Below are 22,674 nucleotides of genomic sequence, written 5' to 3'. Positions count from 1 at the left end.
ATCAGGTAAAGATTTATTTTCTCCTTTAATAAAATCTATTTTGAAATCAAAGCTAGATAGTAGAGCTTGCCATCTAGCGAATATTTGGTTTGAAATAAGGTTTTTGACATCTTTTTGAAGAACCCCTTTGGCAGATTTCCAATCTACTCTTACTAAAAATTCTTTATTTATAAGATCGTCTTGAAACTTAGTAATACATAGTACTATAGACAAGACTTCTTTCCTGACAGTAGAATAGTTTTTCTGAGCGGAATTCCAGATTCCTGATGTAATACGAACAAGTTGTTCAGGTGACTTTATGGTTATCCTTTGTTTAAGAATTCCTCCGTAACCTATGTCTGAAGCGTCTGTTTCAACAATCATAAAAGCTTCTGGGTTAGGAATTCCTAAGCATGGAAGGTTTTGTACTAAACCTTTAATTTGGATGACTGATTGCGTTTATTCAGTGCTCCAAGGGACAGGATTCTTCCTAAGTCTTTTATAAAGAGGTTCATAGACCTGTCTAATGTTGGGGATAAAATCAGCTACATAGTTGAGACTTCCTAGAAATCTTTGAAGCTGGATTTTATCTGTAATCTCATTAGGAAATTTTGAAGAGAATTCTATGGCTCTACAAATTGGTTTATAAGATCATTGGTATAGGTCATGGCCTAAGAATCTAATGGAGGTCTGAAAGAGTTTAATCTTTTTGGCACTAAACACTAGACCATTTCTCTTAACAACTCTAAGGAAAGTGTTGAGATGCTTGAAATGAGAATCTATATCTTCAGAAAATATAAGAACATCATCTATATAAACAATAGACATATAACTATAGTCATTAAAGATGGAGTTCATAATATTCTGAAAGTCTGAAAGGGCATTCTTAAGCCCAAATGGCATTACATTCCATTCGTATTTACCGAAGGGAACATTGAATGCATTTTTGTATCTGTCTTTCTCGGCTACTTCAATTTGCCAGAAACCAGATTTCATATCGAACTTGCTATAAATATTAGCTTTGTAAGTTCTTTTTAAGAGATCCCTTTTGTTAGTAATGGGATATCTAATCCATTTAAGGACATCATTCAAAGGCTTATAGTTTATAACTAAACATGTGCTCCTCTTTCCTTCTCTGCACTTTTATTAACATAAAAGGCAGAACAACTCCAAGGAGATCTAGAGGGGCGAATAATGTTACTCTTAAGGAGATTTGAAATCTCCGTTTTGCAAGTTTCCATCATTTCGTGATTCATTTGAATAGGTTTTTCTTTGGTAGAGATGACCTGTTCATTGAATCCTTCAATGTAAGGAAGTTCGACTAAGTGCTTTTTTCTTTCCCAAAAAGCGTTAGGAAAATCAGAGCATATTTCTTTTTCAAAAATGTTTTGAAGATTGGCTATTTTTGTAACCATCTCCGTGGTTTTTAAAATCTTCTCGACCTTTATAAAGGTAACATGCTGAGAAAGTTTATTAATATGAAAAACAGTATTTTTTCTTATAAAATTACTTTCATCTAGTGAAAGAGTTTTAACAAAAGGAAAGTGTAAATCTTTTCCTAAAATATGTGTGGAGATACCGTCTAAACCAGTAATGAAAGATTTTATTTGAGTAATAAAAGGAATACTTAAAATGATATCTTCATTTATATCTTCTGTAATAACAAAATCATTTGTTAAGAAAATACCGTTGTTACAGATATGAGCTTTAGAAAGCTTATAATTAATACGAAGTTGTTCTCCTATAGCGGAGTATAATTTAGAAGTACTTTTTTCTAAGTACTGGGTAGGAACAATACCTTTCATGATACAGTTACGATCTGCACCACTTTCAAGTAAAGCTATTTTGTTAATAACAAAGTGTTTGCTAATAACAATCTTAATAGGAATATGATAACTCTGAGGTTTGATACTAGTAATAACCATAATACCGGGAGCATGGGAAGATGAAGTATTATCTTGAGTAAGATGGAGGTTGGTAGAGTTATCATTTTCTGAGTGATAATCATCCCCATAAGGTTCAGATTCATCATTCTCAGACTTATGCTAGTAGGTTCTGGCATGTTTAAGGACCTGTTCTGTAAGAACATCAATTTCGACTTTTCCAAGTCTGGATTTTATATCTCTGATTTCTCCTTTAAGTTCTGAGACTTCATGTCTTAGAACGGAGATCAGTGGTTCAGAAGGCTTATCGAAACGAGAAATGACTTGTTTCATGCTGAATGGCTCAACAATTGACCTTGATTTGGGTCTGTCATCTTGATGAGTAAGGATGAGATTTTTGAGTTCTATCAGATAGCGCCTTCTAAAATCCTCATCTTTGATGTGTTGAATAACATCATATACAGCTTCTTTAGAGCTGTCATATAGGACTTTAATAGATACTGGGGTGTTGTCACAAGTATAGTAGGTTCCAAAACAGTGACATTCATTGTCAGACTGGCTTGAATCAGAATTATAAGCGATATTGATGTTATCTTCATCGTTATATTCATCTGAAGAGTAATTGGGAGAAGAATCTAAATTGGCATCCTCTAAGATGGAGAAGAGTTCCTTTTTTATATCTTCACTAATCTCTAGGAGGTTGATTTTCTTCTTCTTTTTGTTAGATTTGCGTCCATTGGCTCTATGACCGGTTTTTCCACAGTTCCAACAGACATCTTTGGTTTTAGAAGATTTTGAAGGTCTACGGAATTTGGATTTCTTTCTAGGAGACTCTTCTAAACTTCTATGAGTTTCTTTACGACAAATCTTTCTAGAAGATTTATAGGCTTTGTTCTTCTTAGTAGAATGAGTAGATGTAGCAACAATATTTGTATAACCGAAGTCTTGACAGAAGCTTCCTAATTCTCTTCTAGAGGATTGTTGCTCTTTTTGAGCTGATTTTTGAGCTTGATGTCTATGCAGAGTTCAAGACCTACAATGTTGATGATGCTAACAAGGTCACCATAGGTCATCTGATGGTAAGGAATTTTACCATCACAATAATATTGGATTTTTGTTCGGACCTTGCTTGCGAATAATAGGGGGAGTCCGCTGATAAAGCATTCTTTCCAAATATCTAGATGACGGTCAGGTCTAATCATAACCTTGCTGGTGAATTGGTTTTTATAACAGATAAAGTCATCTAAAGATGGGCAAGATAGATTGTTCAAGATTTATAAACTTCTATCTTGGAAGAGTTTAGGTTCTCCGATGAAGTGTTTTGCTATATGGTAGAGAAGTGTAGCGCAAGCGTCTTCTCTAGTGATCTGAGAGGTAGTTTCCATGGCAGTACCTTCAGTTTTGACTACAGTTTCTATGGCTGTAGCAGAGTATATGGCCTGTCTAACATCCTCGGTGAAATAATTATCCCACCAATGTTTTAACATGCCGGTAAATCCAGCTAAAATCATAGAGGCGTCTTCCTTGTGAGAGGAGCCTCTTATCTTGTAAGCAGTGATGCAAACACCCATTTCATGGAGTTTATGGTATATTTGATGCTCTGCCAAAGCATCTATATTCCACTCTATTATGCTTCTTCCTTCATGAGATGTAGAGGCAAGAAAATAATTTTCCCCATACTGAATATCGGGGAATGAAGGACGCTTATGATAATTCTTGTAATTATGAAAGCGGTCATTGGAAAGCTTGTGAAGAAGGGCTTCCTTTTCTTGGATGGTAGAGATTTTTCCTTCTTTGGAGATACTAAAGCTGGATAATTATTTATTGATTTTATCAAGAATGTTACCCGAGACTTCGAAAGTATCTTTGAGTTTTGGGTACTTATCCTTGGAAAGTTCAGTCATTTTGAAACCTGGGTTTGGTTCAATATTCTGACTAGTGCTGGGTTTTGAAAGGGTGGGTTTTCCACTGAATAAAGATTTTTCTTTGGAGTCATCTATTTTCCTGGAGACAACATGAAGGAGTTGATTGGTGTAGTTGTTTTGTTCAATAATCCGGTCAACATCTGAACAGACAACCATACTATTTAGCTTCTCACTTTTGGTTATGAAAGGAGAGGCAGAGATAACAGTGTTCGACACTGGAATTTTTATTCCTTCTAGAGGAGGAGTAACAGATTCAACAACTTTGTTGTTAGCAGTATACCACTTATTGATAAGGACTTGTAAAGAGTCCTTTTGGTTTTCGATCTTGCCGGATATTTCAAACCATCTAAAGAAGTCGATTTCACATCTAATACTTTTCATGTCTGACATCCAACAATCTCTGAAATTTTCTCTTTGTTTAAGAGAATAAGTGGCAACATACCATTTTCTTTTTATTTGATTGTCAGGATAAGTCCAGAGACAATTGATGATCTCTGGATATGGGATGAAAGAGTCGCCCGACTTAATCATCTTAAGGAATTCAGGAACATCCTCTTGAGGAGGGTACATATCGCTAGGGGTTGGACTAGCAGGATGATTCTGGTAATAGACTTTCAGGATTGTATGGGAGAAATCTACTCCCGTAACTTTCCCTTTATCGTTACTTGTAACTGGAACGGAAGTTGTGGTTTCAGTTACGCTTTCCTCTGGGGGTTTTGAAGAAGAAGGTACGGAAGGGACGGTAGACCTTTTTCTAAAGGAATTGGTTCTGCTTGAAAGATTAGTACCTAATCCTAAAATTTTTAGATCTATAGATCCATCAGGAAATTGAATAACTTGTTCAATTTGAGACCTTTCAAGATTGGAAGTGGAAGGTTGAGTTATGGCATCAAAGTGCCATTATCACTTGAGAGTATATCATTCTAGTTAAGAAGTCTAGGTACAAATACTATACTATGATCAGTATTTGCTTGAATAAGCATGGTGACTCCTTTGACACTTTCAACTAGAGCTCTAGGAGCAAGAGTGGTGTACATAAGTATGTAATAGACTTGATGAATGATAGCTATCTCACGAGTATTAGCTTTGCTATTCATGTTTTTGGTTTTGACATTCAAAGTCAAAGTATCCATGACGTTAGGGTCATCGATATCTACCGAGAAATTGGGATAGCAATTAAAGTATACCGGGCCATTAGCGAGGTTACTTTGAAGGACTCCTAAGAGAGAGTCGTCGAAATTCAAGAGACGAGCATCTCTTAGAAAGACGCAGATAGGTGCTTATAAACCTTTTCTAAAGAGAGGTTTGACAGCAATCTGGACAAGACCAATATACAAGTAATTGAATTGATGTCTATATCTATTCAGATCTTGTTCAGTTTAATAATTTCTAAAGAATTATTAATGGTAATAGTGGACTCACAGGTCTTAATTTTATGCTTCTTAATAAAACTGAAACTTCCTAATTCATAAATCTTTTTAAAAGGTTCATTGGGAATATTCCAATTTTATAAATCAGTTTTCACTTTAGCAATTTTAGTTGCTTGAGAAGATAAATTAACGTTATTCAAAACATGCTGGTTTGAATTCATTTTTGAAAAATACAGTCTAGGGGATTATAGGGCCAAAATATCTATTCAATATGTAATAGTAAACAGTAAATAAGCAGATATCTAACAGATACTGTACCTTAACATCAAAGATCTAATGGCTTCTTAGTAGAGTCTTCTTGGGTTTACATCTGTTTTCTCTAAAGTTATCTTAGCGACGGGATCACCTAACAAGGTCTAAACGCCTACCTCGGCAACAACAACCTATCACTTTAAGGCTAGCCAATGTCTGAACCGGATATTTATCGGTTACCTCATACTTATAGAGAAAATAATATCCTCATACATAACTTAGAAGCACTTTAAGAACATGAGTTTAAAGAACAGTATAGGAAATAGATATAAGCATAGATAAAAGTTTAAAATACAATAATTGAAAGTAATTTTGCCATTCCCTAGACAATATATGTACTTAGCTGCTCACGCTAAATACGTATACTGCCAACTTGGCTCTGATACCAGTAAAAGACAGAACAAAGTGCAGCATGAAAACAGTAAAGACAGTATAGGAAAAGTGTTGAGATGCTTGAAATGAGAATCTATATCTTCAGAAAATATAAGAACATCATCTATATAAACAATAGACATATAACTATAGTCATTAAAGATGGAGTTCATAATATTCTGAAACTCTGAAGGGGCATTCTTAAGCCCAAATGGTATTACATTCCATTCGTATTGACCGAAGGGAACAATGAATGCAATTTTGTATCTGTCTTTCTTGGCTACTTGAATTTGCCAGAAATAAGATTTCATATCGAACTTGCTATAAACATTAGCTTTGTAAGTTATTTTTAAGAGATCCCTTTTGTTAGGAATGGGATATCTAATCCATTTAAGGACATCATTCAAAGGCTTATAGTTTATAACTAACCGTGGTGCTCCTCTTTCCTTCTCTGCACTTTTATTAACATAAAAGGCAGAACAACTCCAAGGAGATCTAGAGGGGAGAATAATGTTACTCTTAAGGAGATTTGAAATCTCCGTTTTGCAAGTTTCCATCATTTCGTGATTCATTTGAATAGGTCTTGCTTTGGTAGAGATGACATATTCATTGAATCCTTCAATGTAAGGAAGTTCGACTAAGTGCTTTTTTCTTTCCCAAAAAGCGTTAGGAAAATCAGAGCATATTTTTTTTTCAAAAATATTTTGAAGATCAGCTATTTTTGTAACCATCTCCGCGGTTTTTAAAATCTTCTCGATTTTCTTAATTTTTATTTCATTCTTTAAAAAGGTAACATGCTGAAAAAGTTTATTAATACGAAAAACAGTGTTTTTTCTTATGAAATTACTTTCATCTAGTGAAAGAGTTTTAACAAAAGGAAAGTGTAAATCTTTTCCTAAAATATGTGTGGAGATACCATCTAAACCGGTAATGAAAGGTTTTATTTGAGTAATAAAAGGAATATCTAAAATTATATCTTCATTTATATCTTCTGTAATAACAAAATCATTTGTTAAGCAAATACCATTGTTACAGATATGAGCTTTAGAAATCTCATAATTAATATGAAGTTGTTCTCCTGTAGCAGAGTATAATTTAGAAATACTTTTTTCTAAATACTGGGTAGGAACAATACCTTTCATGATACAGTTACGATCTGCACCACTGTCAAGTAAAGCTATTTTGTTAATAATAAAATATTTGCTAATAACAATCTTAATAGGAATATGATAACTCTGAGGTTTGATACTAGTAATAACCGTAATACCAGGAGCATGGGAAAATGAATTCTTATCTTGACTAAGACGGAGGTTGGTAGAGTTATCATTTTTTGAGTGATAATCATCCCCATGAGGTTCAGATTCATCATTCTCAGACTTATGCTTGTAGGTTCTGGCCTGTTTAGGGACCTGTTCTGTAAGAACATCAATTTTGACTTTTCCAAGTCTGGATTTTATATCTCTGATTTCTTTGGACAGATATTTGATCCTTTCAAATTCTGCTTTAATAAAATTTCAACTAATAATGAAGGAAATTCTTTTCTGAATAAAATACTTGCACATTTTAATGTGCTCTGGTAAAGTAGATATGGCTTATTTAGTCTAAAAATCATCAAACCTGTTGAGGAATTGTTGGGGAAGAATTTTTTTGTTTCCTCCGAAAATATTCCATCATTCGTAGAACCATCTGGGAATTATAGCCTTAGTGAATTCTAGGATATATTTAACAAACCAAGTATGTCCTGGCCTATGGTATAAAAAATTGAATCAGGCAGCTTTGTAGTCATGCCAGTTATATGTCTAAGGTCGATGCATCATGGACAGTGCTATAGGTGTGTGCAGGTGATCGGCGAATCACTCAAATGGTGATAATATTTTCTTAATGGTGACCCTAGAGTAATTAATATACCCTGGACTTTTATCATTTGAAGTATGTTCTACTTCTATGGAATCGGTGTCGATGAGGATTGCTTCATAGAACCTTCTTGTTTTGTATGGATTTTCTGTATCCACATAATTGAACTCGGTAAAACATGGTTTAATAAGGTCTTCAATCCTAAGACCTTCATACTCCTTGTCGAGCGCTAGTAGAGGTAGTACCTGGAGGGTAATATATTTGAATTTTTCTTCTTTAGGAAGATCTTCTTGTGTCTTCTTAGCTGAAGGGTTGACTGCTTCTGCAAATGTTTCGGGAACTTTCATGGCATAGCTCTCCTTAGTTTGTACTGAGGAGCTGGAAGTTGTTCCTTTTTCAAAAGGCTTTGCTGGCTAGAGTTTGGTCAGTTTCTCTGATGGAACTGGTATTGGGGCTGGTAATTTGGGATATTCAGCTAGAGCTGTATATTTGTTCTGGAAAGAAAGTTGGGGCCTTTGAGGGGCTGTTGTTTTATTAGGAGAGAGAGAGGAGGAAGGACAAATGGTCCAACCATTTGCGGATTGTTGGTTTCCTTTCCTCTAGAAGAAGGGTTAGGCTTGAAAGGCCTCATTTTTTCTCTTCAAAATTTCCTAATGAGATTACAGATAAAACCCAGCTTTAAAGATTTCTATGAAGTCTCAACTATGTAGCTGATTTTATCCCCAACATTAGACAGGTCTGTGAACTTCTTTATAAAAGACTTAGGAAGAATCCTGTCCCTTGGAGCACTGAACAAACGCAATCAGTCATCCAAATTAAAGGTTTAGTACAAAACCTTTCATGCTTAGGAATCCCTAACCCAAAAGTTTTTATTATTGTTGAAACATACGCTTCAGACATAGGTTATGGAGGAATTCTTAAACAAAGGATAACCATAGAGTCACTTGAACAACTTGTTCGTTTTACATCAGGAATCACTAAGATGATTAAGTCAGGCGACTCTTTCATCCCAGATCCAGAGATCATCAATCGTCTTTGGACTCATCCTGACAATCAAAAAAAAAGAAAATGGTATGTTGCCACTTATTCTCTTAAACAAAGAGAAAATTTCAGAGATTGTTGGATGTCAGACATGAGGTAACCGATAAATATCCGGTTCAGATGTTGGCTAGCCTTAAAGTGATAGGTTGTTGTTGTCGAGCTAGGCATTTAGACCTTGTTAGGTGATCCCGTCGCTAAGATGACTTTAGAGAAAACAGATGTAAACCCAAGAAGACTCTACTAAGAAGCTATTAGATATTTGATGTTAAGGTACAATATCTGTTAGATATCTGCTTATTTACTATTTACTATTACATATTGAATAGTTATTTTAGCCCTAAAAGCCCCTAGACTGTATTTTTCAAAAATGAATTCAAACCAGCATGTTTTGAATAACGTTAATTTATCTTCTCAAGCAACTAAAATTGCTAAACTGGAAACTGATTTATAAAATTGGAATATTCCCAATGAACATTTTAAAAAGATTTATGAATTAGGAAGTTTCAGTTTTATTAAGAAGCATAACATTAAGACCTGTGAGTCCACTATTGCCATTAATAATTCTTTAGAAATTATTAAACTGAACAAGATCTGAATAGATATAGACATCAATTCAATTACTTGCATATTGGTCTTGTCCAGATTGCTGTCAAACCTCGCTTTAGAAAAGGTTTAGACGCACCTATCTGCGTCTTTCAAAGATTTGCTCGTCTCTTGAATTTCGACGACTCTCTCTCAGGAGTCCTTCAAAGTATCCTCGCTAATGGCCCGGTATACTTTAATTGCTATCCCAATTTCTCGGTAGATATCAATGACCCTAACGTCATGGATACTTTGACTTTGAATGTCAAAACCAAGAACATGAATAGCAAAGCTAATACTCGTGAGATAGCTATCATTCATCGAGTCTATTACAGACTTATGTACACCACTCTTGCTCCTAGAGCTCGAGTTGAAAGTGTCAAAGGAGTCACCATGCTTATAGAAGCAAATACTGATCATAGTATAGTATTTGTACCTAGACTTCTTAACTAGAATGATATACTCTCAAGTGATGAATGGCACTTCGATGCCATAACTCAATCTTCCACTTCCAATCTTGAAAGGTCTCAAATTGAACAAGTTATTCAATTTCCTGATGGATCTATAGATCTAAAATTTTTAGGATCAGGTTCTAATCTTTTAAGCAGAACCAATTCCTTTAGAAAAAGGTCTACAGTCCCTTCCGTACCTTCTTCTTCAGAACCCCCAGAGGAAAGCGTAACTAAAACCACAACTTCTGTTCCAGTTACAAGTAACAACAAAGGGAAAGTTACGGGAGTAGATTTCTCCCATACAATCCCGAAAGTCTTTTACCAGAATCATCCTGCTAGTCCAACCCCTAGCGATATGTACCCTCCTCAAGAGGATGTTCCTAAATTCCTTAAGATGATTAAGTCAGGCGAATCTTTCATCCCAGATCTAGAGATCATCAATTATCTCTGGACTTATCCTGACAATCAAATAAAAAAAATGGTATGTTGCCACTTTTTCTCTTAAACAAAGAGAAAATTTCAGAGATTGTTGGATGTCAGACATGAAAAGAATTAGATGTGAAATCGACTTCTTTAGATTGTTTGAAATATTCGGCAAGATCAAAAACCAAAAGGACTCTTTACAAGTCATTATCAATAAGTGGTATACTGCTAACAACAAAGTTGTTGAATCTGTTACTCCTCCTGTAGAAGGAATAAAAATCCCAGTGTCAAACACTGTTATCTCTACCTCTCCTTTCAAAACCAAAAGTGAGAAGCCAAATAGTATGGTTGTCTATTCAGATGTTGACCGGATTATTGAATAAAACAACTACACCAATCAACTCCTTCATGTTGTCTCCAGGCAAATAGAAGACTCCAAAGAAAAATCTTTATTCAGTGGAAAACCCAACCTTTCATAAACCAGCACTAGTCAGAATATTGAACCAAACCGAGGTTTCAAAATGACTGAATTTTCCAAGGATAAGTACCCAAAACTCAAAGTTACTTTCGAAGTCTCGGGTAACATTCTTGATAAAATCAATAAACAATTATCCAGCTTTAGTATCTCCAAAGAAGGAAAAATCTTTACCATCCAAGAAAAGGAAGCCCTTCTTCATAAGCTTTCCAATGACCGCTTTCATAATAACAAGAACTATCATAAGCGTCCTTCATTCCCCGATATTCAGTATGAGGAAAATCATTTTCTTGCCTCTACATCTCATGAAGGAAGAAGCATAATAGAGTGGAATATAGATGCTTTGGCAGAGCATCAAATATACCATAAACTCCATGAAATGGGTGTTTACATCACTACTTACAAAATAAGAGACTCCTCTGACAAGGAAGCCGCTCTATGATTGTAGCTGGATTTACCGTCATGTTAAAACATTGGTGGGATAATTATTTCACCGAGGATGTTAGACATGCCATATACTCTGCTATAGCCATAGAAACTGTAGTCAAAACTGAAGGTACTGCCATGGAAACTACCTCTCAGATCACTAGAGAAGACGCTTACGCTACACTTCTCTACCAAATAGCAAAACACTTCATCGGAGAACCTAAACTCTTCCAAGATAGAAGTTTACAAATCCTGAACAATCTATCTTGCCCATCTTTAGATGACTTTATCTGGTATAAAAACCAATTCATCAGCAAGGTTATGATTAGACCTGACTGTCATCTAGATTTTTGGAAAGAACGCTTTATCAACGGACTTCCCCCATTATTCGCAAGCAAGGTCCGAACAAAACTCCAAGATCGTTGTGATGGTAAAATTCCTTACCATTAGATGACCTATGATGACCTTGTCAGTATCATCAACGTTGTAGGTCTTGAACTCTGCACAGACATCAAGCTCAAAAATCAGCTTAAAAAAGAGCAACACTCCTCTAGAAGAGAATTAGGAAGCTTCTGTCAAGACTTCGGTTATACAAATATTGTTGCTACATCTACTCATTCTACTAAGAAGAACAAAGCCTATAAATCTTCTAGAAAGATTTGTCGTAAAGAAACTCATAGAAGTTTAGAAGAGTCTCCTAGAAAGAAATCCAAATTCCGTAGACCTTCAAAATCTTCTAAAACCAAAGATGTCTGTTGGAACTGTGGAAAAATCGGTCATAGAGCCAATGAATGCAAATCTGACAAAAAAAAGAAGAAAATCAACCTCCTAGAGATTAGTGAAGATACCAAAAAGGAACTCTTCTCCATCTTAGAGGATGCCAATTTAGATTCTTCTCCCAATTACTCTTCAGATGAATATAGCGATGAAGATAACATCAATATCGCTTATAATTCTGATTCAAGCCAGTCCGGTAATGACTGTCACTGTTCTGGAGCCTACTGTACTTGTGGCAACAGCCCAGTCTCTATTAAAGTCATTTCTAACAACTCTAAAGAGGGTCTTTACGATGTTATTCAACACATCAACGATGAGGATTCTAGAAGGCGCTATCTGATAGAACTCAAAAATCTCATCCTTAATTATCAGATATTTTCCCAAATATCAAAAACCTCTCCCCCTAGTATTCTCTTAATTCTCTACATCTATGTTTTTTGGGGGTTTTAGGACTTGCTGTTTGGGAGTCCATCCCTTGATCTTGATTTCTTTGGACAGATATTTGATCCTTTCAAATTCTGCTTTAGAAATAACCCAACTAATAATGAAGGAAATTTTTTTCTGAATAAAATACTTGCACATTTTAATGTGCTCTGGTAAAGTGGATATAGCCTTTTTAGTCTGAAAATCATCAAACCTGTTGAGGAATTGTTGGGGAAGAATTTCTTTGTTTCCTCCAAAAATGTTCCACCATTCGTAGAACCATCTGGGAATTATAATCTTAGTGACTTCTAGGCTATATTTAACAAACCAAGTATGTCCTGGCCTATGGTATAGAAAATTGAACCAGGCAGCTTTGTAGTCATGCCAATTATATGTCTGAGATCGATGCATCATGGACAGTGCTATAGGTGTGTGCAGGTGATCGGAGAACCACTCAAATGGTGATAATATTTTCTTAATGGAAATCCTAGAGTAATTAATATACCCTGGACTTTTATCATTTAAAGTATGTTCTACTTCTATGGAATCGATGTCGATGAGGATGGCTTCATAGAACCTTCTTGTTTTGTATGGATTTTCTGTATCCACATAATTAAAATTGGTAAAACATGGTTTAATAAGGTCTTCAATCCTGAGACCTTCATACTCCTTGTCGAGCGCTAGTAGAGGTAGTACCTGGAGGGTAATATATTCGAATTTTTCTTCTTTAGGAAGATCTTCTTGTGTCTTCTTAGCTGAAGGGTTGACTGCTTCTGCAAACGTTTCGGGAACTTTCATGGCATAGCTCTCCTTAGTTTGTACTGAGGAGCTAGAAGCTGTTCCTTTTTCAAAAGGCTTTGCTGGATGGAGTTTGGTCAGTTTCTCTGATGGAACTGGTATTGGGGCTGGTAATTTGGGATATTCAGCTAGAGCTGTATATTTATTCAGGAAAGAAAGTTGGGGCCTTTGAAGGGCTGTTGTTTTATTAGGAGTCAGAGGAGGAAGGACAAATGGTCTAGCCATTTGCGGATTGTTGGTTTCCTTTCCTCCGGAAGAGGGGCTAGGCTTCAAAGGCCTCAATTTTTCCCTGTAAAAATTCTCTTGTTAGAAAATCAGGTAAAGAGTTATTTTCTCCTTTAATAAAATCTATTTTGAAATCAAAGCTAGATAGTAGAGCTTGCCATCTAGAGAATATTTGTTTTGAAACAAGGGTATATTAATTACTCTAGGGTCACCATTAAGAAAATATTATCACCATTTGAGAGTTTTTAAAAAATCTTCTATTTCTTCAATATATGCCAATGTAATTCTAAATTAAATTTTCGCATCACAACTGAACTGGGATGGTCAACCAGTCATGCCAACTAATATTTATTTCAGTAAACCTCTAGTTTACTTGTGACATATGATTCCATCATCATGCTTATATTTGTGTAGTGCAAATAGAAAGAAAATCGGGCAACCTTTCATATTTACCCGTTATTGTAACGATCCGGTCGGTTGTTTTGAGAGTAATAGCCCTGATACCCTATTAACTGCTTCCCCATATCGTTTTATGCTTATGTTACTTGCCGGGAGGTTTTGTTTTTGGTTTTCGGGTATTTTGGGACACTTAGTCCCTAAACGTAAGCTTTAGCCTTAAGATTTTGACCGTAGTCGGAACTGTATGATGATGACTTCGTAATGGAGTTTTGTTGATTCCGTTAGTTCCGCTGGGTGATTTTGGGCTTAGGGGCATGTCCGGATTATATTTTGGAGGTCCGTAGCTTATTTAGACTTGAAATGGTGAAAGTCAATTTTTTGGAGATTTGGACAAGTAGTGGAATTTTTTATATCGAGGTCGGATTACGATTACGGAAGTTGGAGTAGGTCCGTAATATTGAATATGGCTTGTGTGCAAAATTTGGGGTCAATCGGACGTGATTTGATAGGTTTCGTTATCGGTTGTGGAAATTTGAAGTTTCAAGTTCCTTAAGTATGAATTGGAGGGCGATTCGTGTTTTTAGCGTTGTTTGATGTGATTCGAAGGCTCGACTAAGTTTGTATGGTGTTTTAGGACTTGTAGGTATGTTTGGTTGAGGTCCCGGGGACCTCGGGATGATTTCGGGTGGTTAACGAATCATTTTGGACTTAGGAGAGATTGCAGATTTCTGGTGTTCTTCAGTTCTGGTTTCCGTCTTCGCATTCGCGAGGGGAGTCTCGCGTTCACGAAGAGGAACTAGAGGCAGGCGAGATTTTGTTCTTCGCGTTCGTGATGGATGTCCCGCATTTGCGAAGCACTGAGGTACTTGGTTTACGTGTTCGCGATGGAGGTCCCGTGTTTGCGTAGAGGTATTGGCCAAGCTGGGTCCCAAGGCCCTTTTTGCCTACCCGTTCGCGACGTTGGTCCTGCATTCGTGTAGGGTCAAGCTGAGTGGTCCTCACGTTCACGACAAGGGCATCGCATTCACGATGGAGAATTTTGGGTCGAAGTAAATTTGTGAGTTGCGAACGCGAGGGAGTGGACGCGTTCGCGAAGAAGGAAATGTCTGGGCAGTATTATAGTTTCGAAAAATGATGGCCATTTTTATCAAAACTTGAGACAGGGAGCTCGAATTTGAATGAGATTTTGAGGGATTTTCAGAGATGTCGATTGGGTATTGATTCTTCACTTTTTTTGGTTATATCCCACCAATCTATCATTAATTTCATCCTTTAATTTTGGATTTGGGTTAAACAATTGGGAAAAATGAGAGAAGTTCTTCAACTAAGTTTTTGAGTTTTGATTGAGATTTTGATATCGGATTTGGATAATTTTGGTACGAGTGAACTTGTGAGTGAATGGGTGTTCATATTTTGTGACTTTTACCCGATTTCGAGACGTGGGCCTGGGTTGACTTTTTAGGGCGAATTTTGAAATTTTACTTAATGTATTGATTTCAGTAATTAGATGAGCCTATTATAGTTGTATTTATGATATGTAATTATTTTTGGCTAGATTTGGGCCATTCAGAGTTGGATATTCGTGGAAAAGGCATTGTTACCGATTGATTGAGCTTGGTTCGAGGTAAGTGGCTTGCCTAACCTTGTGTGGGGAAAATCCCCTTAGGATTTGATACTGTTGCGATATGTGAGCGCCGTGTACGTGAGGTGACAAGTACGTACACGGGCTAATTATTGTAAAATCCGATTTATTTTACTGAGTAGTAACCTGTTTTTCCTTTAATTTGAGTTATACCGTTTAAATGAGTATTAGTCTGTTTTCATTCTTAACTAAGCTATTCCAATGTGCGTAGTTATCCTGTTTAATCTAATATCACATGTCTATATGCTTTAACTGCTTATTTGAACTATATGAAGCATGCCTAGTCGATTTCCTGCTTTCCTTGTTCTTTATTAGTATAACTGTAGAAATCTTGCTGTTAATTATTGTATTTATCGGTTCAAGCTGGGTGTTTACTTTTGAGACTACGAGGTGGTTCCTCAGGAGTTCTCCCTGCACATTTACTTTTGAGACTACGAGGTGGTTTCTCGGGAGTTCTCCGTGCACATTTACTTTTGAGACTACGAGGCGGTTCCTCGGGAGTTCTCCCTGCATATTTAATTTTGAGACTACGAGGCGGTTCTTTGGGAGTTCTCCCTGCACATTTACTTTTGAGACTACGAGGCGGTTCCTCGGGAGTTCTCCTTGCACATTTACTTTTGAGACTACAAGGTGGTACCTCAGGAGTTCGCCCTGCATATTTATTTTGGGACTACGAGACGGTATCTCGGGAGATCCCCTGCTGTTTATCCCTGTGTGTTGTATTGTTATATTCTCATGCCTCTTATTATACTGTTATATTCTTCTTCTTTATTTATTATATACCAGTGGGCCTGACCTGACCTCGTCACTACTCTACCGAGGTTAGGCTTGGCACTCACTGGGTACCGTTGTGCTGTACTCATGCTACTCTTCTGCACATGTTTTGTGTGCAGATCCAGGTACTACTTATTAGCCCCGCTATTAGCTGAGAGTGCTTGCTGCTGTATGGAGACTTCAAGGCACATTTGCTGCGTCCGTAGACCTCAGAGTCCCCATCTATTCTCTCCTATGTAATTTACCTTCCGTATTATTTTTGTTAGACTCTGGGGTATATAGATACTAGTTTCCTTCTGTAGCTTGTGACTTACGATATTTCGGGTTTTGGGAAGACTATATATTTATAGAGTATTGGCTATTGTACATGTCGAGCGGCATTGTTACTAGTTATTTAGTTATCTACTGCTGTTAGTTGCCAAGTTTTACTTTTGTTGTGTTATATTTCCGCAATTTCTTAGGCTTACCTAGTCGTAGAGACTAGGCGCCGTCACAACGTTATACGGAGGGAGTTTGGGTCGTGACAATTATGATTATAGAAATATGAAGATATTCAATATTCCTTTCATTTATAGTCTCAATATGCCAACCACTTTGACTTATACATTTGAAACTCAAAAATATCTTATGAGACTTTACAATATCAATATCGTGAATAATTTTATTCATCCGGGTAGTAACAAATTAATTTTTTCCGGAGCTCTTAACAACTTTTATACTACAAGATCTTTTGTCACACCATTCATATGGTAAATGTCTCCTTCACGGAGAAAATTATATCATAATAAATTGTCATGGTCAAAATCATTATAAGCAAAATCATTTCTTGCTTTAATTTTGCCTTTAATAACCTTTTATAAGGCACAACAAAATATCTTTTGGCGTATCACATGTATGCGACCAATGACATATTCATGTAACCAGACAATAATATTTATTCTCTTTACTTCACTCAAACCTCCCTTAGAGGTGAGTTGTGTGGTATTCATCTAATCATGTATTACATGTCTTTATTCATTACTTTTATCACATATTGCCACATTCACCTTTAGGAATGAGTCTACATTCTCAATGCTTATCACAAGTCATATTCTCTTCAAGGAATGGATCATAATCAGCGGCGTGCTTTATTATTGTTCATACCAATTTAATGGTAAACATTGCCTTCATATTTTGAAGGACTATTTTGAGAACCCTTATTGTTCACCTTTTATAATCATAGTGATTATTATTATTATTATTATTATTTTAATCTTTGGAATGTCCACGTTCATTGTTCAACCAATTGTCTTCATTTAGACTTATTATGCGCCGCTACCACATTCACTTCAAGAATGAAGCAAATCAAGTGGGACAATATCCATGCCTTTTCATGAAAAACATATTATTTTTCTTTAGTCATCATTATATCATCAATATGGTATAGTGGGACGCAAACCCAATGTCTTACCAATATAAAGGCATGTTAGGCCATAATGAATTGGGACTCAAACCCAACTCTTATCATCATGGAGCATCAGGACTTGATTTTGATGTCTTACCCTCATGGTGCAATGCGACTTGAACTCATTGAAGTTGATACCATTAATAGAAAAGGACAAAAACAATTTCAAATACGAATGAAATGCTTACCTCTTGAGTTAAGCTCTTCATAATGTCATTTAGATATAATTCTCAACAATAGACTTTTGTTTACTCAAATCAGCTAAGTAATTAATGTCAAACAGATATATGAAAATACAAAATAATATTAAAAATTCACATGTGATCTTTGCTGCAATAAGCTTACTTCAAGATGAAAGTGATATGACAAGAACATTAAGGAAAACTTATGTATCAAACAAAATAATAGTACTACTAGGTACCATGCACTTTTGTGAAAACTAAGTATTATGCTCTCTAGAAAAACAAAAAGCTATAGCAGAACCTTTAAGTCAATCTGAGAATCAAAAAAAAAAATAGTGGACAAATCTTTGTCTACTATCTACTACTATATGCTTTCCATATAGAAATGATTCTACATGTTAATTTGATAAGAACTATTATCAATGAAAAATTTGGTGTAGTACATACTTCTTGTACTAATATTTTATCTTATCAAAATAAAATAGTTATGAATATTATTATTATTATTATTATTATTATTATTATTATATTATATTTGACAGCATACTAATGTATAATCATTATACTAGGCATACTAAAATCGTATTATAAGGTAAAACCAGAAGCATGCATAATAAAGTATAATTTTAATTTTGTAGATTATTTAGTATACCGCATGCCACCTATTATTTAGTTCATGAAAGTTTAACAAGGTGACATCCTTAGCAGCCACATAAATACTAATTTTTAAATAACAAGACAATTGCTTATTCCAAATAGCAGTAAACCTATCTGGTTTAAAGCTTCAACTTTTTCCTGTAGCAGAAAGACGTACATGTAACACTACATACCTTTCTGAATAAAATTTGGATTTAATTTGCGAATATGACTCAATAACATATGGACTATAATGGTAGTATTAATGTCCCAATCCATGTGTTAATACATGTAGATATATGTTAAGTTAGAGTGTTAAGACTATCATATATAGGATCACTTTAATCTATTTAACCTGTAGTTGTTTAATCCACCGATTCAAGAAACAAAAATTATCTGATATGTTATTCTAGAAAATCTTGTCTTATTGACAGGATCAATGTGATAGAAAACTATGCAGTTTGATAGGGTACTCCATATTACCAATACATCTATTTGATCTAAGGAATTAATCAACATGCTTTCAGGTACAATGTTGTAACTTGATAGGTATATCTGATATAAAAATCTAAAAGAATCGTTAGGCTTGATAATTTTGACAATAGATCATCGAGATATACCTTACCAGAAGTGGAATTCAACCTTGAGGTTAGAGACATCGTGCTGATAACTTGTTATAAAATATAGCTCAAAGTAACATTATAGAACAAGAAAAAATAAGCTAAGAGATATAGAGAGAAAGACGTGAGAGATTCTTATTTCTTCTTCAATTGTGTGTATTTTCCTATCTATTACAAGGTATTTATATAGGCATGAAAAGTGAAGAAAAATATGTCATTGAATATGTTATTAAGCATTTGAGATGAAGATCATGGAGGAAGAGTAGACATCCACCATAATTTGATTTTTCTTATAACAACTTCTACAATCTTAGGTATTAAGGAACTAAGTTAGCTGGATATTCTTTACCATAATCTTTTTATAATTTGGTGTTTATTTCTTGAGAAAGTTACAGAGTTGACCGTGTTTGACCAAAAATATAGATCTTGGTTCAACAAATTAGATTTAAATAAAGAAGAGTCAATCTTAGCTAATAATAATACCCAAAAGATAAGGTTATCGATTTTATGACGGATAATATGTATATTTGACCAAGTGGTAATGAACGTGAGCAATAATAACAATATTCAATTATCCAAAAAAATGGAAGATAGTATTAAATAATAATAAATAGAAATGAATGACATTTAAATAAATAATAATGTGTGAGTCACCCGAAAATGGGTGGAATCTGTGGATATTCTTTCTGACAATGATGAATGATTGATGAACCTTTGAACATTCAGGTTATTCTTGGATCAAGTGAAAAAACTAGACAAGAATCTTAGTGAAAAGGTTGTTTTGGTATGCTTGCAATAGGGCCAGATTCTCTTTATAAAGTCAATGTATTTTTTACAAATTAATATATCATGTCCCCTATCATTGTGTCTTTGTCTACTTATAGGGAACATATTCCTAAAAACCCTAATGGTACAGGTAAAAAGAATATCCACTAAAATGTTCCTTTTTGTGTCCTATCATAAAACTAGACGTTATAATCTTGTCTAGGATGCTCGACCTTGATCCACATCGACTTCTCGACCTTGATCCTTGCTGACTCTTCGACCGTAACCTTCAGTGCTTCTAGAACCTTTTCGACCTTGGGCGGGTCTTTATTGAAGTCGTATTGATAACATATGGCAATCTGTGAATGCCTTCTTAAGGTTAAAATGGTTTGATCATATTAGAGATAAATTTTGACCTATACAGTTAGTCCCTCCGCTTATTGAGGTCGTCCTCGCAGGTGAGCTTAATGAGCGGATAATGTCTGTTTCGGTCAAACTTATCGAGTAAGCTGCAAGAGTCGTACATGTCATATCAAGAAGTCCACGTGGCCCTCTGTGGGCCACATATTTCAAATACCTCAGGTTTCCCTCTTAATTTGTTGGAGCTATCCTGTCCAAGGATTAGAATGATGTCATCACATCGGGTGACATTATGACGCATATTCCCGATACGCTTCCTCGATTCATGTGTGACCCTTGATTGGATCTGCCATTTTGATTTTGGTGCCAATTATGACAAGCCGTTTTTGGGTTTAGTGACATGATCTCTTTAAATTGAGGTGTTTGAACTCGAGTTTGAAGTTTGTTTCTTCTAACTTTTCAGAGCACCATCCTTCTTCTTGCCATTTTCCTCTTTGAATTTCCTTTCCTCACTCGGCTGCTCTACTACATCCCATTCTCTCCTGCTTGTTGTTATTTTTTTATTACCTTGCATCATGTATAACTCACCATCAAACATTGGTGAAGGGAGTCGCATTGCTCTTTTGCCAGTTGTGTTTCTTTCTCATGGATGGGGGGGGGGGGATACTTCCACCATTATTGATGATGAAGTATTCCCGTTAGTGGAGGAAATAATCCCCCTCAATCCTGACATTAAGTCTGACCTCACCAAATCACCGGACGTCGCACTTGGGATTTTCTTATCGACGATGACGTCTAAAGAATTGGAGGAACTCAAGGCCAAGTTCGTCCTCCCAAACCATATCGAACTGATCCCGACTGGTGAGGACGTGGTATAGGTTCATCGCCCAGATATTGCACTCTATGCGATTATCCCTTCCTCATCAGTTAATCTTTCCCCCTCTTTCCATTGGTAGAGGAATTCTATAGTCACTACAGCGTCTTCTCTGCTCAGCGTGCGCCATACGTATACAAAATTATTAAAATGCTGACCAAATTTTCCGAGCTGGCCGGGGTCGAGATGAAGTTGCAGCATTTGGTTCATCTCTTCGCCCCTAGCTTCTATAGGGGGCGATGCTGAATCTTCGCCATCGTAGAGGCAAATGCTTGGTGGTGAAGACGGACGATAAGGCTAGTCGCCAGTTCTGGCTTAATATTTTGTATGTCAGGACCTAAGATGTGGTGGCTATCACATTGGCTTTCTCGAAGCGTCGAATTACACACGTAAGTGCTCGTTTTGTTTGCGTTCTTTTACTTGCTCGAAATTAATTAAAGTACTTTTCCTTCCCTTGTAGCCAATAATTAGCCTCTTCTATTGGTCACGAGTAAATCCTCCCCCACATCGTAGGGATCCGCGATTGGACGAGCTTTATCAAGAAGTTCAGACCGGCTCTTCCTTCGACAAGTAACATTTTCTATTTGCTCGTGGTCATTTCATTTTTCGTTGTATGCTGGTTCATTTTGCTAACTTCAATGTTTGTTTCTTTCCCATACAAGGGATCTTATCGAAGGAGTCGGGCACCGGTGCCATCCTTTCGGAGGAGGCTGACGCCCCTTCGGCTTCTACCCCTACTACGACTACCACCGTTTCTGTACCGACCCATCCATCGGCTGACGTAGTCCAAGAACCTTCCTTTGTTCCGTCCATTGCTTCCTCTCCTCAACTCTTCTCACTGATTGATGAGGACGATGATATCCCTCCTAAGGACGATAGTCTAATGCCTCGTAAGAGGAAGTCCATGGATACGAGAGGAGAAAAGCCATAACAGTCAAATTGGAGGAAGGCGACCTCATTCTTCGAGAGACGGCCACAATGCATATTAGAGAGAGCACTGGAGTGGCCTACGAGGTTCCGTACTTTGAGGATATGAATATGAGTGCATCGATGCATCACGCAGGGGAGACGGTCGAAGGCGGGATGCCTGACGATGGCCTCTCACTTTCGAGGCAAGAGGAGGCTTCGTCCTCTAGGGCTTACGTAGATGTCCCTTCCTCTGCTAATGGTAGAGAGAAGGCCATTGCTAAAGAGCATGCCGGGTCTGACTCCGATATGGATCTAGACGAGTTGAGCATGATCGACGAGGGACTTACTCAACTTGAGGTGAGGTTGGAAGGGGGCTCCAGAACTATCACGATGCCAATGGATCATAATATGCTTGTAAATACCGAGGAAGTAGTCCTTGCCCTCGGTCCTCTTTGTTTTGAGGTTAAGGGTACGACCCTCGAGATGATAAATGATAGCACTCTGTCGAATAACATTGCTGGTCTTGCTCTCAGAGTAAGTACGACTATCGCATGTTCTTTTCCTTATGCTTTGGTTTATTTGTAAGTTCTAACTCCTTTTCTTTATTTTGTAGATGGTTATTCTAGAGATTAAGAGTGCTCGATGAGAGTGGAGACGTAAATATATTTACATAAAGCTGATAGACAAGTATAAAACGTGCATTGGAAAGTACCGGGATCTACGGTGTCGGCTTCGCAATGGAGGCGATGTGT

The 22,674-nt window shown here is 36.4% G+C and overlaps 1 protein-coding gene across 1 annotated transcript; it reads left to right on the top strand.

Moving 5' to 3' along the window:
* Positions 1 to 11,544: 11,544 nt before the first annotated feature.
* Positions 11,545 to 12,211, top strand: LOC138904691 (uncharacterized). The gene is made up of 2 exons (XM_070193199.1): positions 11,545 to 12,067; positions 12,114 to 12,211. Exons 1-2 carry the CDS (start codon positions 11,545 to 11,547, stop codon positions 12,209 to 12,211), a joined length of 621 nt encoding a protein of 206 aa, XP_070049300.1.
* The last annotated feature ends 10,463 nt before the right edge of the window (positions 12,212 to 22,674 follow it).

Source organism: Nicotiana tomentosiformis, chromosome 2, assembly GCF_000390325.3.
Source record: "Nicotiana tomentosiformis chromosome 2, ASM39032v3, whole genome shotgun sequence".
Classification (NCBI taxonomy): domain Eukaryota; kingdom Viridiplantae; phylum Streptophyta; class Magnoliopsida; order Solanales; family Solanaceae; genus Nicotiana; species Nicotiana tomentosiformis.
Note: the sequence above shows the minus strand (reverse complement) of the source record. Positions and strands in the feature narration are given on the sequence as shown.